At 44.2% G+C, this 19,120-nt stretch overlaps 1 protein-coding gene across 1 annotated transcript in view; it reads left to right on the forward strand.

Moving 5' to 3' along the window:
• The window catches only part of LOC119973593 (histone-lysine N-methyltransferase SUV39H2-like), a 30,376-nt gene extending 13,036 nt beyond the window's left edge, over nt 1-17,340 (forward strand). The window contains exons 3-6 of the mRNA XM_038811960.1: nt 1,844-2,512; nt 10,494-10,640; nt 13,578-13,707; nt 15,213-17,340. Of these exons, the coding sequence (XP_038667888.1) occupies nt 1,844-2,512; nt 10,494-10,640; nt 13,578-13,707; nt 15,213-15,325 (1,059 nt within the window). The 3' untranslated portion in view covers nt 15,326-17,340. The remainder of the gene's footprint in view (nt 1-1,843; nt 2,513-10,493; nt 10,641-13,577; nt 13,708-15,212) is intronic.
• The last annotated feature ends 1,780 nt before the right edge of the window (nt 17,341-19,120 follow it).

Consider the following 19,120-nt stretch of genomic DNA (forward strand, 5'->3'; position numbering starts at 1 on the left):
TCTGTCCTCTAAACTACTTTTGCTAGTTTGGGGTTTCAGTTGGCCAGTGTATGTGAAGGTCAACCTCACGATTACTGCTTAGCTTTGTCAGATGTTTTGATTATTTCTTAATTCAATGCTTTGTGCAACAGTGTTGTTACGGATAAGGGATCTATTAATTACTCTGACCAGCGTTATTTCTTATTTCCAACCATTCTGCTTCCTGCTCTTCTGAGCCGAGATCCTTCCTCACTACTGTCCTCATTGCCACAGTCCCAGCACTTGCTCTGCTGTTCCTTTATAACCTTGACTTTCCTCTGTATTTAATCAACTTAACTTTCAATCATTTAACATTATTGATCTAGTTTAAGTTTATAGGCAGATTGAATTAAGTATTTTTCTGTAACATAGCCACAAATATTGAAAAAGTAGAACCTCCTTTCCCTTCTGCATTGAATTCCACCCGCTCTCTAAATTTCCAACTTCTGCTCAGTTTCTGACAGCTCCATGTGTCCAGTCTCCCGACAGAAGGAAAGCCTCCAGAAAAATGTCGAGAATATCTATTCTTGCTGTAAAGTTGGCTTTTCAGCCTGTCTAACAGAACTAGCTGTGCCTGACTAAACCATCATCTAGGTCGCAGGAAATTCACAAGTAATATATAATCCTTGCACAAATCAGAAGCACGATGTAGTTGACAAACTCGATGTCAAATTTCACCCAACATGAGCTTCTGAGCTCAGCCGGACCATCACTAGGATTGCCTGTTGCTACCTCCATATCACTCGGCTTCACTCTGTTACCACTCACCTGCTGCTGAACCCCTCAATCTTGTCTTTGTTACCTCTGACAAATTCCAAAGCATTCCCTTTTCCCCCCCCAAAAATTTAGATTACCCAATTCATTTGAAACCTACGCAAACACGAGGCGAATGTGCAAACTCCGCACGGACAGTGACCCAGAGCGGGAATCGAACCTGGGACCGCAGCGCCGTGAGGCAGCAGGGCTAACCCACTGTGCCAACGTGCTGCCCAAATTCCAAAGCATTCCTGGCTTCCCTCCCACATTCGACCCTTCATAAACATGTGTCCCCTAATTCCGTGTTCACTGGCCTGCATTGGCTCCTCTGAGCAGTGCATCAATTTTAATATTGTCGTTCTAGTTTTCTGATCCCTCCTGATCCTCACCCCCTCTCTTTCCTGTAATCTTTTCTAGTTCTGCAGTCCCTCACGTCTGCGCTCTTCCAATTCTGACTTCTTGAGCATCCCTGGATTTTCATCATTCCACTATTGGCGGCTGTGTCTCCAGCTGTCTGGGCCCTAAGCTCTGGAATTCCTTCCCTAAACCCCTCCACCCTTCTCTTTCTCTTTTAAGAGGCTTCATAAAACCTACCTTTTTGGTTGTCTGGCCTAGTGACACTATATGTGGCTTAGTGTCAAATTGTGTTTGCGGATAAGCGCTTGGGAGGTGTTGCAGCATGAAAATGAAATGAAATGAAAATCGCTTAGTGCCACGAGTAGGCTTCAAATGAAGTTACTGTGAAAAGCCCCTAGTCGCCACATTCCGGCACCTGTTCGGGGAGGCTGTAACGGGAATCGAACCGTGCTGCTGGCCTGCTTGGTCTGCTTTCAAAGCCAGCGATTTAGCCCTGTGTTGAACTAGCCCCATAAAGGTGCTCTATAAATAGAAGTCACTTTTGCTATCTCAAATGAGGAGGTGAACAGTCTCGCTGCTCAGTGGAGGAAGCTTGCAAAAGTTTGAAACTGTGATCTCACTCGCCACTTATTCATGGGTCTTCTAAAAGTGCAGAAAATAACAAAATAATGCTTTGTTAATATCTCTAAATTTCTTTTCATCCTTTCTGAAGGGTCAAGAGTATTACCTGGTAAAGTGGAAAGGGTGGCCTGAATCGACAAATACCTGGGAGCCGAGGAGAAATCTTCGATGTATTGGACTTGTAAAGCAGTTTCGAGATGATCATAGCAAATTCTTGGAAAAGGTGAAGGCAGCGAAAAGATTAAAATTGAACAACTGTGCAGATTACAAATCCACAGTTGCAGAGTATATTGTAATGAAATCTAAACAAAGATTAGCGCTCAAAAGATGGGAAGAGGAACTGAACAGGAAGAAGAATCACCAAGGTAAAATTCTGGTGGAAAATGAAGTAGACTTTGAACCTCCCCCCATGGACTTCCATTACATTAATCAGTACAAACCTTCTCTCGGAATCAATTTGAACAGTGACGCTTTGGTGGGCTGTGAGTGTTTGAACTGTCTGGAGGGGAAATGTTGTCCGGAGGAAGCTGGGGCACAGTTTGCTTATAATGCACAAAGGCAGCTTCGGATTGCCCCAGGCAAACCCATTTTTGAATGCAATTCTTGCTGCAGTTGTGGTCCACAGTGTCCAAACAGAGTGGTCCAGAAAGGGACGCAGTATGACCTCTGCATCTTCAGAACTTCAAACGGAAGAGGTTGGGGCATAAAAACCCTCCAAAAAATCAAGAAGAATTGTTTTGTAATGGAATATGTTGGAGAGGTAGGTTTTATTTTATGGTGGCTTTTCCTTTGAATAACGTGTTGCGGTACAATTAAATCACTGGCTCTCTCTGGCCAAATGAAATGATCTGTTATTGGGGATAATTGTGCTAGTAGATTGCAGCTCAATGAATCCTCTTGCCCTCCTGCGTTTATTTGTAAAGACCGAGTGAGTGCCCGGCCAGGGTAGCACCCTCTGTTTGAAGCCCCATTAGAAATATTGCTTCCTTTTTGAACGCTCTCTCCTCCCATAATGGTGAAAGGTGGGACCAGATTGACTATCATTACTCCGTCCTTTACCCCAAACCCATCTTTGTTAGAAAGCACCTCACCTGGATTTAACCGGCAAAGCTTGTTTTTTTTTGCTATTTTGGGAACTAAAACCTCAAATCTCTCCTGCAACACATCAATCCACTAATACAGGTGCTTTATTGGGATCATTGCGACTTGAACTCCTTAAATTGAATTTGGCAGTACCTGTTTTAGGTGACGTCGCTTTTCCACTTGTGCACAAGTGTGTTTTTATTTTGCCTGAGTTTCTGTTTTCCTCGAAGCGATCGAGCAGTTTACAAACTGTGTTAACAAAGAGTGACTTATCAGCTTCTCATTATCATCTTTTCTCTCTTTTTGTTCACTTTTAGCTCAGGCACTGATGTTTAGTCAGCATCAGCAGCACAGATGTTAATTCCTGGTTAGTTTGAATCACTGGTTAGTTTAGTTTATTTTACTTTTGGCCATTGAACAGGATTAAAATGTGAACGGGGAAATGAGCAATGCTTGTTGTAAGGTGAGGGAAGGGAACGGGATGAAAATAGACAGTGGCTGAAGTACAAGTTAAATGGCTTGAAACCCTCTCAAAGAGGCGAAACGTGATGAACGATCGAGAAGATGATCTCGGTGAAATTAAATGATAAGATTCCCCCACAACCTTCCGAGATCTCGGCACATGAGCAGATGAACAGAGCACGACAAGGCCATTCAGCCCCTGAACCTGCTCTGCCATTTGAATGAAAAATGAAAATTGCTTATTGTCACGGGTAGGCTTCAAATGAAGTTACTGTGAAAAGCCCCTAGTCTCCACTTTCCGGAGGCTGTTCGGGGAGGCTGTTACGGGAATCGAACCGTGCTGCTGGCTTGTCTTGGTCTGCTTTCAAAGCCAGCGATTTAGCCCAGTGAGCTAAACAGTAAGGTCATGACTGATCTGATAGTAACGTTGTCTGTATCTGCCCCTACCCCTGATAACCTATCACCCCCTTGCTCACCAAAACTCTATCCATCTCTACCTTGAAAATATCAAAGACTCCTCTTCCTGAAAAGGCAAAGGAATCCAGTTCCAAAGACCCTTGACCCTCAGAGAGAGAAATTCTCCTCATCTCTGTTTTAAATGAGCGACCCCAGATTGTGACCCTCCCCCAGTTCCAGATTCTCCAACAAGAGAAAACATCCTCTCCACACCCACCCTCTGAATCTTGTATGTTTCAATCAATTCGCCTCTTACTCTTCCAATCTCCAATTGGTACAAACCCAGCCTGTCCAACCTTTCCTCAAAAGATAACCGGCCCATTCCTGGTATTCTCGACTGCTTCCAACGCAATTACATTTTCCCTTCAATCAGGTGACCAATAGGGCAGCACGGTGACGCAGTGGTTAGCACTGCTGCCTCACGGCGCTGAGGTCCCAGGTTTGATCCCGGCTCTGGGTCACTGTCCGTGTGGAGTTTGCACATTCTCCCCGTGTCTGCGTGGGTTTTGCCCCCACAACCCAAAGATGTGCAGGTTAGGTGGCTTGGCCACGCTGAATTGCCCCTTAATTGGGAAAAAAAATTGGGTACTCTAAATTTAAATAAATAAATAAAGTGACCACTAGGGTACACAATGTGCTCTCTCACCAGTGTCCTGAAGAACTGAAGCATAATCTCTACCTTTTTGTATTCAATTCCCCTCGCAATAAGCAATGGCATTCTATTAGCTTTCCTAATTACTTGCTACACCTGTGTACTAACCTTTTGCAGTTCATGAACTAAAACCCTGGATCCCCCTGCATCTCGAGCTCGGCAATCTCTCGCCCTTTAAGTAATTTGCTGCTCTTTCAGCCTTCCTGCCAATATGGACAATTTCACACTTTGTTTTCCCCCACATTATACTCCACTTGCCAACTCTTTGCTCACTCACTTAACCTATCTCTGTCCCTTTGTAACCTCCTTATGTCCTCTTCACAGCTTACTTTCCCACCTATCGTGTCACCTCCCTGTGGGCGCGGGGTCCCTGTGGGCGCGGGGTCCCTGTGGGAGCGGGGTCCCTGTGGGCATTCATCCAATTTGACCTCGTGCACAACATCCACCTTTTGGTCCTAATTCTGGGATTTCCTCACTAAACTCTCCAATTTTTTTTATACTGCTTTGGTTTTATCTTTTGATCACCTGTCCTAATATCTCCATGTGGTTTGGTGCCGCTGTGACTCCACATTAAGGTGTTATATTTAATACAGGTTTTAACTGAAAATGAAATTGAAGACATGGCTAAATTCTTTGATTTTAAGGTCAGAGTTCAGGCCTGAGGATTCCGAGATCCCAAGCGAGGCCTGTAAACTAGGACTCGGTCCCCAATTCGGAGTTCCTGCTGAGGGGCAACACTGGCTGTGCTGGTCAGGAGGGTATGAGCCTGCCTGCAAACCCCTTATTTTGTCCTGTGGCACTACGTTGACTGGAGTTGGGTATTGTCAGGTTGGTTCAGTGGGTAGCAAGCCCTCACCTCAGGAAGCTGAGGGTTCAACTTCCAATCCAGAGCCTTGAGCACAGAAATCTAGACTGACACTCGAGTGCCGTGCGGAGGGAGTGCTGCCCTGCCAGAGGGGCTGTCTTTCTGATATTGAACCAAATCCTTGTCTTCTGGTGTGGGGTGGGGGGGGGGGGGGGGGGGGGGAGATCCAATTTGGTTATTTCTAAAAGCAGCAAGGGCTAGTGTCCCGGCCAATATTTATCCCTCAATCAGCATCACAAACAGATAATCTGGTCTTTATTGTTTATCATTTATTATTATTAGTGGGATCTGACTGCGTTTGTTACATTACGGCAGTGACAGTGTTTCATAGGCTGTAAAGTGCTTAGGATATCCTGTGGTCACAAAAGCCATTATAGAAATGCAAGTTTTGTTTTCACGTATTGAAGCTAAATCCACGACTGTGGACAATCTTACCAAAGGATAGTTTGTAGGGGTTATTTTACCAAAGGATAGTTTGTAGGGGTTATCTTACCAAAGGATAGTTTGTAGGGGTTATCTTACCAAAGGATAGTTTGTAGATCGAAGGGGTTATCAGTGTGACCATGGCAGTAATTGGCAACACCATTGCATATTGGGCTTTTTAATACTCTGTTGAATGCTGGCTTTATTTGCTTGGTTGACCCAAATGTTGCTTGTCATAGAGTCAGAGAATCATACAGCGTGGAAAGGCCCTTCGGCCCATCGCATCTGTACCAGTCAAAATCAACCACCTAACTATTCTAATCCCGTTTCCCAGCACTTGGCCCATAGCCATGTCTGCCCTGGGATTACAAGAGCACATCTAAATACTCCTGAAATGTTCTGAGGGTCTCTGTCTCCACCACCCTTTCAGGCAGCGAGTTCCAAACTCCCACCACCCTCTGGGTGAAAAGGTTTCCCCTCACATCCCCTCTAAACCGCCTGCCCCATACCTTATGTTTGGCACGGTAGATAGCACTGTTGCTTTAGAGGTTCAGGGTCCCAGGTTCGATTCCCCGCTGGGTCACTGTCTGTGCGGAGTCTGCACGTTCTCCCCGTGTCTGCGTGGGTTTCCTCCGGGTGCTCCGGTTTCCTCCCCCAAGTCTCGAAAGACGTGCTGTTAGGTGAACTGGACATTCTGAAATCTTCCTCTGTGTACCCGAACAGGCGCCGGAATGTGGTGACTAGGGGATTTTCACAGTAACTTCATTGCAGTGTTAATGTAACAATAAAGATTATTATTATTATCTATTCCCCCTGGTCATTGATCCCTCCACCAAGGGGAAAAGTTTGTTCCTGACTACGCCCCTCATAATTTTATACATCACAATCATGTCTCTTCCCCCGCCCCCCCCCTCAGTCTCCTGTGCTCCAAGGAATGGTAAATACTGTTTTGGAATGCTGAAGTGTATTGAAGGCTTTTATTTCTGATTTTTTAATAAGTATTGTTTGTGGTTAACTTGGTCCCATGTAGACTGAAAGACTTTAATCTCTGTGAAGGCCTGAAACCTGATTTTTGAAACTGAGCGAGATCTTTGTTGGGTGTCTCAGGTCTGTGTAGAAATTGCATTTTTTTTGTGCAAATCTTTTAAGAGTTTAAGAAAAATCTTGTTAGGTTACTGCTGAGGGCTAATTGGTTATTCTGGCTGGTATATTCACTGTGCTCCACTCCCCCGCCCACAACCTTACCTTTGTGGTTTCCACTCCTTTGCTACAAAGTGATACCAACTCCACCAAATTACAAACCCATGAATGTGCAGCAGGAGGAGGCCATTCGGCCCCACGAACCTGCTCCGCCATTCAATAAAATCATGGCTGATCTGTTTGTGTTTCGAATTCCACATTCCCATCTACCCCCAATAACCTTTGATTCCCTTGTCTAACGAGAATCTACCTTCACCTTAAATGACCCACTTCCACCACCGTCTGAGGCAGCGTTCCAAAGTTGCACAACCCATAAAAGGGCTACTCCTAAACCGTGCCCCTAGCCCACACGAGGAAACATCTTTTCCAAGTCCGCCTTGTCAGTACCGTTCAGGATCTTTATTTACTTCAATCGAGTCACCCCCTCGCTCTTTGAAACTCCAGGGGAAACGAGCCCAATTTATCCAACCTTTCCGCATTAGACAACCCGCTCATTCCAGGCATCAATCAAGTAAAGCTCCTCTGAAACGCCTCCAACCCATTCTTCCTTAAATAAGGAGATCTAAACTGCACGCAATATTTGAGATGTGGTCTCGCCCAATACCCCGTGTAACTGAAGCGTGACATTCTTACTTTTATGTTCAATTCCTCGTAACAAAGGATAGCATTCCATTCACCACCTTAATTACTTGCTGTACCTGCAGACTAATGTTTTGTAACCCGTGCACTAGAATATCTGTTTCTCTGTACCTCGGAATTCCGCAACCGTTTCCCTTTTAAGTAATGCTCTGCTTTTTCTATCCTACCTGCCAAAGTGAACAACTACATTTCCCACAAACTTCACCTGCCAGATGTTTGCCCACTCGATCTTTATCTGATGCAACCTCCTTGTGTCCTCTTCACAACATACTTTCCTACCTATCTTTGTCATCTGTATATTTAGCTACCATCCCATCGCTCCCCTCTTTAAAGCCATTGATGTAAATTATAAAATGTTGAGTCCCTGCATGTCACATCCTGCCAATTAGAAAAAGGCTCATTTATGCATAATCTCTTTTCTACCAGCAAACTAATCTTCCGTCCATGCGAATATGTTAATCCCTGTGGTATAAGTTTTCATTTTCCACAATAACCTTTCATGTGGCACCTTATCAAATGTCTTCTGGTAATCGAAGCTTGACCCCCGCCCACTTTGCTTAGTTTGAAGCCCTCTCTTTATTTCCTTACTTATACAGCTCCTATAACACTGATCCCAGCACAGTTCCAGTGTAGACCATCCCAACCATACGGCCCCCACTTTTCCCAGTACTGATGCCGATGTCCCACAAACCGTAACCCATTTCCCCCACACCGTTCTTTGAGCCATGCACTCATTTCTCTAATCTGATGTGTCCGGTGCACATGGCTCGGGTGATAATCCAGAAATTATTGCCTTTTGGAGGTGTTGCTGCTTAATTTGGAGCCTAGCTCATACTGACTCTGCAGAACCTTCCTCTGCCGATGTCATTGTTACCTACCTGAACCACGGCAACAGGATCCTCCCCCTCCCACTGCAGGTTCTTCCCCAGCCCGAGTAGATGTCCCAAGCCCTGACACTGGGCAGGCAACACAGCCGCGTGGACTATCTCTTTGCTACAGAGAACGGTGTCGATCCCCCTCACTATACTGTCCCTTACTACCACTGCCCTTTTGCTCCCTCCACTTGAATGACTTCCTGTACTATGGTGCCATGGTCAATCAGTGCATCCACCCTGCAGCCCCCACTCTCATCCAAACAAGCTGAAAGAATCTCAAACCCATTGCAGAGGTTGACACTGTAGTAGCCTCCCCCTCTGGAGGCCTTCCCTGCCTCAGCTGCAGTCCTCCGGGGTGTGATTGCCTCCTGGTACAAAGCGTCCAGGTAACGTTTTCCATCCCTGATGTGTCGCAGTGTCAGCACCTCGGCCTCCAGCTCAGTGACTCCGAGCGAAGCTCCTCAGGACCTGGGCATTGCAGACGTGTTTGCTGTGGATAACACTGGAGTCCGGGATCTCCCACGTGTTGTAGCCGTGCCACATCACCTGTCCTGCATCCATGAGTTTAATTAGCTAAATTATTTAATTCAATTATTTATTTTATTTGTGAATCTTGCCACACATTCCTCTGTTAATTTAAATCTTAAGAATAGAATGGGCCTTAACTACTCACCAGATACTTACTACTTGCCAAACAGCAGCCTTCTCCCTGTAGTAGAGCAAGAACCAGTTTCGACAGAGTAAAAAAGGTAGAAAAAGAAAAACCGCATCACCCTCCCCATCCTCCAAGAGCTCTCCATTCAGGCTGCACTTCAATCCTACCCCTAAATATCTAATGCAATCGAAGTTAGTCTCTAATCTTGGGTCTGCTGCCACCTGCAGAGAGAGTGAGTGTACACATCACATCAAGGTTTCACTGGGAAAAGTATGAGAATAACAGGTTTCAAGCAAAGACAGAGACAGGGGATTTACTTTAAACGCTGGTTAAACTCTTCTCATTTTTAACCATCCTTTTACACTCTTGTTCTGTAACTCTATTTCCTGACCATTTATGTTCCTTCCTTGTTTTAGTCCATTCAATGATGATCCACTCCCGATGAATTCATATTTCACCTTTTAGTTCTTGTGATCCCCTCGTCTTACTAACTGACGTGTTTGCCACCCTCTTTGCCTTTCGCATTTGGATGCTGGTCCCACCGGAGGCCAAGAGCCCCTTCCTGTTCCGCTACCACTGCAAATGTCCCAATAAAAGAGATCTTTCTTTCCCTCAGTGGCCCAGGTGGGTAGCGTCCTGCCCCTGAGCCAGGAGCTCTGAGTTCAGGATCCACCCCAGGACTCGATAGCCAAGAAAGGTGCGTTCACAATACGGTCAAACAGGTTGTGTGTGTCAACCTATAAAACCTTCCAAACGCTCCAATCAGTGGAGTGGGAGAGACTATAACGCCATGAATTTCACGTCTCTCACTCCTCTGAGTGTATCTTGGGAGTGAAGAGGGCAGAGCGAGAGAGCAAGGGAAGTGAGGTGAGAGAATCTGAAAAGGGGGCGAAGCAGAAGGAAACGAATAATCCGTCGTTTTGTATGTGTCTCGTGATAGCGAGTTTGAACAGTGTATTAATCTACAAGTTGTTTTATTCCTTGTTGCGTTATCAATGGTGCCAATGTACAGCATTGTCATGAGGCATATTTAGGCAAAATCCTGCCTCAGCCCCTCTGTTTCCATCCTGCCTCAGCCCCTCTGTTTCCATGTTTAGTGATCCCCTCGAGTTGCTCTCCCTGCTGACCACCATCTGTATCAAATCAATTTATTGCCCTCGCACTGGATTCTCTCCAGAAAAGAGGGCTGAATCTGTTTGTGGTTTCCAGTTCAAATGGATGGAAGGTCATTCACACATCGGCCGGCACTTTTACTGTGATACCAGCAATAAAATGATCATTTACTGCAAATTGAATACAATCTGTAATCTGACTGTGCTGAATACGAGCAGTGACTGATTTCAAGTTGCCATGAATTCAGCCTTGATCAGATCTGACTCGTCTGCTCCGCTGATCCACATCTGTCCACTTAACACTTTTCTCTGTTGGAAGGTAATCACGAGTGAAGAAGCAGAAAGAAGAGGGAAATTTTACGACAGTAAAGGAATCACCTACTTATTTGATCTAGATTATGTGGAGGATGAGTACACTGTAGATGCCGCAAGATTTGGAAATATTTCACACTTTGTGAATCACAGTGTAAGTATTTTGCTTGTTGTAAAGAAGTCGGGGTCCGTTTATCCTCTTTCCCCTCCCCACTCCTTATGATATGATGTAACCTTTGTATTGTCAGCAATGAGCAAGCTCTTCCTTGGTCCCCAAGTCACCCACTTCCGCCAAAGTCTGCATCAATAAATTCACTAGAAGCACAGATTGGGGAAATTTAACCGCGTGATGATTGGCACATTAAATAAACCAGTTAGCGAACAACAATTTACAGTTTTCAACATAGAAAAACCTTGTGAGGTGGGAATGGAACTGAACCAAGGGAGGAAAAACTTGGCTAAAGAAGTGGTTTAAGGGGAGCCCAGAAGGAGTTGAAGTAGCACGAGCGTTTACGGAGGGAAACTGGGATTGAACCTTGTTGCCGTTGCTCCGCATCATGTGCCAGCTGTCCAGGCAAATGATCGGATTTTAACAGATTTGTGGAAATAGTTAAATCTGAAATTCTAAATTAATTATATCTAGCAATCAGCTTTGGCAACATAAGCGATTATGGTAACTTGGATTAGTAAGAGGGAGATTGCAGAAATTTGAAGTAACAAGTGAACCTAAACTTTTGAGTTTAGGGTAGCACGGTAGCACAGTGGATAGCACTGTGGCATCACAGCTCCAGGGTCCCAGGTTCGATTCCCGGCTTGGGTCACTGTCTGTGCGGAGTCTGCACATTCTCCCATGTCTGCATGGGTTTCCTCCGGGTGCTCCGGTTTCCTCCCACAGTCCAAAGACGTGCAGGTTAGGTGGATTGGCCATGCTAAATTGCCCTTAGTGTCCAAAATTGTCCTTGATGTTGGGTGGGGTTACTGGGTTATGGGGATAGGGTGGGGGTGTGAGCTTGGGTAGGGTGCTCTTTCCAAGAGCCAGTGCAGACTCGATAGGCCGAATGGCCTCCTTTTGCACTGTGCATTCGATGAAAATCTATAAAACTCACATTCTTGATGCAGACTTTTGCCAGCAACCTCTATACCGCCGCCAGCGCTCGTGCAGGATAAGGCACGAGGTATGTATTCAAGGTTCAATTTGAAGCTTAACTTTTCTAAATGTCTCCTGAACCAAATTGGAGTTGACTGGTTAAGTGTGATTAAGAGATACAAAGAACAAAGAAAAGTACAGCACAGGAACAGGCCCTTCGGCCCTCCAAGCTCGTGCTGACCATGCTGCCCGTCTAAACTAAAATTTTCTGCACTTCCTGGGTCCATATCCCTCTATTCCCATCCTATTCATCTATTTTCAAGATGCCCCTTAAATGTCACTATCGTCCCTGCTTCCACCACCTCCTCTGGCAGGCACCCACTACCCTCTGTGTATAAAAAAAAAAAACTTGCCTCGTACATCACCTCTAAGCTTTGCCCCTCGCACCTTAAACCTATGCCCCCTAGTAATTGACCCCTCTATCCTCGGTAAAAGCCTCTATCCACTCTGTCTATGCCCCATATAATTTTGTAGACTTCTATCAGGTCACCCCTCAACCTCCGTCGTTCCAGTGAGAACAAACCGAGTTTATTCAACCGCTAATGCCCTCCATACCAGGCAACATCCTGGTAAATCTCTTCTGCATTCTCTCTAAAGCCTCCACATCCTTCTGGTAGTGTGGCGACCAGAATTGAACACTATACTCCCAAGTGTGGCCTAACAAAGATTCTATATAGCTGCAACATGAATTGTCAATTCTTATACTCAATGCCCTGGCCAATGAAGGCAAGCATGCCATATGCCTTCTTGACTACCTTCTCCACCTGTGTTGCCACTTTCAGTGACCTGTGGACCTGTACATCTAGATCTCCCTGACTTTCATTACTCTTGAGGTTCTACCATTCACTGTATATTCCCTACCTGCATTAGACCTTCCAAAATGCATCACCTCACATTTGTCCGGATTAAACTCCATTTGCCATCTCTCTGCCTAAGTCTCCAAACGATCTAAATCCTGCTGTATCCTCTGACAGTCCTCATCACTATCCGCAATTCCACCAACCTTTGTGTCGTCTGCAAACTTACTAATCAGACCAGTTACATTTTCCTCCATATCATTTATATATACTACGAACAGCAAAGATCCCAGCACTGATCCCTGCGGAACACCACTAGTCACAGCCGTCCAATTAGGAAAGCACCCTTCCATTGCTACTCTCTGCCTTCCATGACCTAGCCAGTTCTGTATCCATCTTGCCAGCTCACCCCTAATCCTGTGTGACTTCACCTTTTGTAACATTCTACCATGAGGGACCTTGTCAAAGGCCTTATGGATGGAACAAATGTGTGGACTGGGCTGAATGCCCTCCTCCAGCACTGTCTGGATTCTATGGATGGGGTGGGGGGCGGGGAGGAATGGGACGGTAACATAATTAATTAAAGGCTTCCTAGTCATCAAAATGAAACCTAAGACCGTGACGGGATTTGCCTCCCATTATTGGAGAGGTATAAACGCAGTGCAAACAATGCAGCTTAGCTTGACTGGAATGTGACCAGGGATGAGGGGCTCTTAGTGTATGGGGAAACCCGAGACCTGCTTTGTGATATAATTTCACTCGTACTTCTGTTTATTTCCACAGTCATGAGCAAACACATTGTCAGAATACTTCTTTTGTGCAGGACATTAATTGGAATGTGGAATTTGTATTACCACAAACCATTGTTGGAATAGAGTCCACAGGTATTTTTAAGAAGGATAGAAGTTGTTTTGAGTAAAAGGAATATTGGAAGCATGTGAGGAGTTTGGATTCAGTATCATGTGAAGAGAAACAGTGGCACTGAGTTTACGGATCAGATCACCTGTCCCTGTTCTGTAACAATCCAAATACTTTTTTTTTGGATTGGATTATTATGTAACTGATATTGAGTTTTGATTTGGGGGCATTTTCCCTGTTTGCGAATTTGGTTTTAATGGATTGTATTCAAATCTGACCTTTTCCACAGTGTGATCCCAATCTGCAAGTTTATAATGTTTTCATCGATAGTTTGGATACCCGTTTTCCCAGGATTGCACTATTCTCAACGCGTTCTATAAAACCTGGGGAGGAGCTTACCTTTGACTATCAAATGAAAGGTGCGTCTCATATTTTCCAATATTATATTTACTTGAAACACAATGGAGCAAGCTTTGAGGAGGGATTGCACTCTCCTTTCTGGTCAGTAACTGGGGCAACCATTGCCTATAAAATTCCAGCCTTTTTTTACCCCAAGAAGTTTTTGAGTGGGGTGAGATTTTGATCAATTAAGAAGGTCATTCTTCATTTTATACATTTTTGTAAATTACGCAAACCTTTTTAGATTTTTCAGTAAACATTTTTTGAAAAAGAATTTGGGGTATCCAATTGTTTTTCCAGTTAAGGGGCGATTTAGCGTGGCCAGTTCAGCTAGCCTGTACGTCTTTTGGGTTGTGGGGGTGAGACCTACGCAGACATGGGGAGAATGTTCGAACTCCACACAGACAGTGACCCGGGGCCGGGATCGAACCTGGTACCTCTGCACCGTGAGGCAGCAGGGCTTTTTAATAAAAATTAGAGTATCCAATTCTTTTTTTTTTCCAATTAAGGGGCAATTCAGCGTGGCCAACCCACCTACCCTGCATATCTTTGGGTTGTGGGGGTGAGACCCACGCAGACACAGGAAGAGGCAGCAGTGCTAACCACTGTGCCATCCTGATTTTTCAGTAAACATGACCAGGTCTTGTGTCCACCTGCAAAACATTCTTCCAAGTTTGTAAACATAGACCTCTATTTTGAATCATGATCATCTTTATTGATTGCAGAAAATACTCCCCTAATTTCTTCTCCCCCTCTTTGTACAGCAGGCAGCCAAGCTGCCTGAACGGGTGTTGCAGTTTCCTGCCTCACCATGGCTGTGATTTAGCATCTTCAAAGTTATCCGATGTTTGATACTGATCTGCCCACATGTACTGTCCATTGCCTTGAGGAGTCAGTGAGCCCACCTTGAGTGACAATTCATTCCTACTGCTGAGTGTTTGTTACAGAAGAGCGTTGGTAACCACATTACGCACAGGCTGCAAACAAAAGGGGATGACCGATTTTCTCCTTTTTGTCAGTCAGCCAGTTGTTCATCTTTACGTCTATATGGCCATAAACACGGTCGCTTTCTTGTGACGACTCAAATTGCCAGATGAATTCAGCCCCACAATTTAATGGTGGGATTTTTGAATTTGCGACCTTTGCTGCTTGTCGCTCCCAAGACATTAGTGATATCTCTAGCCTGGTTAAAGAGTAGACTACAGTGTGAATGACAGGCACGGAATGGAATGCAACAGCTAAAGGACAAGACCTACTGCTGAAAGTTCCATCAAAAGTAAGCGTCTTGTTCCTTCTGAACATTTCTTCCAACTCGAGTGCAATTGAGGATGGACATTAAATCCCGGTCGAGCCAGCGACACCCACATCCCATAAATTGATCCCAGTAGGAATGGACTAAGACCGCAATACATTTCAAGAGGGACCTTTTTTTTAAAGGTGTGAACCCAACTTCATGATATAATCGTGTTATAATTAAATGTTCTTGCTCATCAATTTAGTGTAATCATATTGTTGCTTTTGACAGGTTCAGGTGATGTCTCCATTACAGAAACCTCTGAAATCAACAGCTCACCCAAGAGACAGCGCAGGATTGAATGCAAGTGCGGATCTATATCCTGTAGAGGATACATGAACTGACCTTCCGCAAAGGAGAAAAATGTATTTGTATTTTTAGATAGGAATGTGTTGACCCTTTTTTTATCAGAACACTCGGGTATTGATATTTGGGAAAAGTTGAAATATGCAGCCATGCGGTGAATTTGTTAATAGTTACACTTGTTGGAAAGCAGATCTGTGAGATGGTTTTTATAGGAGAGATAATTGTCCCCTCTTGCATCAAACCATTGATATTATTTGTAACCCGTGCACAAGTGCCCACTAACCAACATTGTGACAATGTTCTTCGTACGGCACGCCCTGTTTTAGCAGAGCACTCTCTCTCTCTCTCTCTCTCTACACTTTAAAACATTTTTTAAATGACAGTTTTGATTCAGGAAAGTCTCCCACGTTTCTCTAGTGGATGTAGTATGCCTTTTGGGTTTCTAGCCAAATTTGCTAAACTGAACAAATATCTCGCACAGACTGCTAACGTTCTATATTGCAAAGACTCGGTGTGTTTCCCTGCTCCTATATGATGGACACCACACCTCCGAGAAGTTGCTTCCCTGTACTATCCGTGCTACTATATAAATGACAAATATTACCAACATCAAAGTTTTTGGGCACCGTTTGTCCCCAAGTAATTTTTTCGCTCCAATATCAAGGCTCAAAAAAATAAGCAAAAGAGTGTGCGCATGCCCCAGATGGAGAAAGCCCATAATAATTACGGGGCATTTAGCAAATTGTTAATCTTCTAGTCTGGAGCCCAAAACAAGCAAGACAGTGTCCTATGTAATCTTTCAGTAAATTTGTTTTGAGGTTAGCACATCTTTGGCCTTCCGTTACAGACTGTGCAACAGAAAGACAATTCTAGTTTATTTGTTTTGTAACTATTATAACAGGAGTTGGGAACATTTGAAGCAACAACGAGGGGCAATCACAACTTGGGTGATTCTCTCTTTCCCCCCCCCCCCCCCCCCCCCCAACCCAATGCTCTTGCCCAGAAAGTTTAGGGGTTTAAATACAGTTTAGACAAAATCACAAAAGGTAATGTTTAATTGAGCTTTTCTCCAAAGATTTTTGAGTGGTATTATTGTTAAGAGGATGTTTTTATACCTGTTTTTTTTTAACCCGCTTTTTTTTTTAAAGTCATAACTATTGCGCTTAGCGGAGTGCTCTCCTTAAAACAGTAGCAAGATTGAATTTGCAGCTTGAGTTTGAATAAAACGTGGAACATTGATGAACAGCCCAAGTGATGATTGTTACAATTCCAGCCAGAGAATCTGTCGGGGGGAAATTAAAACTTTCCTGTTCCTGATCTGAGCTCGGCATCAGATGGAATGTGATAAGTTGTCTATCCTTCTGTACAAAGTGACGGTGCTGCCATTTCAGGAAGGCGTGTGACATGAGATAATGCAAGTTTTTAAAGGTGGCTTCAATTATGCAGTTCATTTGTTTACCTGACTTTTTAAAAATTGTGCCGTCAGACAGTTTTTATCGGTCACCTGGCTTAACGGGACAGTTGAAGCCGTTACCCAGATTCCCATTCAGCCCTGCGTACGTGCTGAGGACTCCTGCAGATAGCCAGACCACCAGAAATGAGCTGAATGGAGTTTTGAGGTGATAATGAGCAGCCCTTTAACCGGAGTCCTTCATATTGGACGGAGAGGATATACTGTACTTCACCCAAAATGAATGTTTGCCTTCACCTTTAACCTTTGAACTGGAAGCTACTTGAATGGCAGTGTCTTGGCGTGTAGATAGAGAATTTTGAAATTAATCTTCAGACAACCTGCAAAGGTCTTTGACCTGTGGAGATGTCTATCTGACAACGGGTAAACTGGTCTTGGGAATTCTACAGTCTAGGAATGCCATAGCCTGAATTAAATATCAAGAAAATAAAGTTGAATATTGACTTATATTTTTCTTACTTTTTGTAGAATTGTTTCAAGTCTTGTATACCTCCTTTATACTGAGCTGTGAATTGAAAACTGGTGCTGTAGAATTTGTTTGCTCAAAGGAATTAATAAATGTCAATGTTTAAAGTTGGTCTATTCCTGCTGCTGACTTTCTAATTCTTGAAACAGCAGTGTTACTGGGTGAGTAATCCACAGACGGGAGTTCAGATTCCAGTAGAACAGTCAAGGAGCAAAAAGTTAGTATCGGTAATGGTGAATGCACAACTATGAACGATTATCATTTAAAAACTCATCAGGTTCCCTAATGCTCTTCAGAGAAGGAGATCCATTGCCCTTACCTGGTCTGGCCTTTGTCTGACCCTAATGTGGTTTTATTCTTAACTATCCTTTGAAAATGGCCACACAAACCACAAACTTCTCAAAAGCAACAATTAGGGATATGTTTTGCCAGTGAGAAAGCATCCTTTAAATGAACTGAAATAAATACACCTGTCTGCTTCAATAACTGCACCCGTGTAGAACAATGAGCCTTCTCCATTCACCCTTCAGTATGCAAGGCAAATGTGGATGGTTCCTCTTACCAGGAAGGTGCTGCTTACAGATAAAATTTCCATTTGTGCTTGAATTTGCAAAGTCCCTTCAAGGCAAGGTCAGTATTACCAGGTGTGGCTTTGGATCTAATGATACCAGGTGCTGGTTTAGCACAGTGGGCTAAACAGCTAGCTTGTAATGCAGAACAAGGCCAGCAGCGGGGGTTCCCGTACTGGCCTCCCGAACAGGCGCCGGAATGTGGCGACTAGGGACTTTTCACAATAACTTCATTGAAGCCTACTTGTGGCAATAAGCGATTATTATTATTCGAGGAAAATAATGAAGAGCTTAACATACATAATAAACATTTTATTGGTTTTACTAACTTGACATTTTATAATAATAAGAGCATCGATTTTAATTGCATGGGTTTTAATAATAATGTACAGGATCGACAGGATGAGGAAATCCCCATAGGTGCTCTATTATTAAGCAATGAGTGTAACATAAATAAGCCCAGTATTATTATTTGTTTAATTCATCCATGTAGTGATTTGAGATGCCCTTTGTGTTCGATTGTCTCTAATTCCAGCTAATTTTAGACAATCACATAAGGACAGTAAACCTGTAGTCAAATGTGAGAAATGGGGTAAGAGTGGTGAACATCATCACCCTCTTGCTTGTCACTATCCCAGCTGGAAAGGAGCCCAAAGTGAAGCTGTGGCTTCCGAACCCCTATTGGAGAGGAATTTAAAATCGAAAGGTACCATAATCAGCACGAGGTGCACAATCGCCTCGAAAATGGGAATGGAAAGAGATTTATCTCTAATCATTTATTTTCTTTTTATAATTTAGCCAATTCTTTTTTTTTTCCTAATAATGGGCAGCAGGGTAACATGGTGGTTAGCATAAATGCTTCACAGCTCCAGGGTCCCAGGTTCGATTCCCGGCTGGGTCACTGTCTGTGCGGAGTCTGCACGTCCTCCCCGTGTGTGCGTGGGTTTCCTCCGGGTGCTCCGGTTTCCTCCTACAGTCCAAAGATGTGCGGGTTAGGTGGATTGGCCATGCTAAATTGCCCGTAGTGTCCTAAAAAGTAAGGTTAAAGGGGGGGGTTGTTGGGTTACGGGTATAGGGTGGTTATGTGGGTTTGAGTAGGGTGATCATTGCTCGGCACAACATCGAGGGCCGAAGGGCCTGTTCTGTGCTGTACTATGTTCTAAGTGGCAATTTAGCCGAGCCAATCCACCTACCCTGCACATCTTTGGGTTGAGAGGGTGAGACCTACGCAGACATGGGGAGAATGTGCAAACTCCACACGGACACCGACCCAGGATCGAACCTGGATCCTTGGCGCGTAAGGCAACAGTGCTAACCACTGCACCAC

The sequence above is a fragment of the Scyliorhinus canicula genome, chromosome 11 (assembly GCF_902713615.1).
Source record: "Scyliorhinus canicula chromosome 11, sScyCan1.1, whole genome shotgun sequence".
Classification (NCBI taxonomy): Eukaryota; Metazoa; Chordata; class Chondrichthyes; order Carcharhiniformes; family Scyliorhinidae; genus Scyliorhinus; species Scyliorhinus canicula.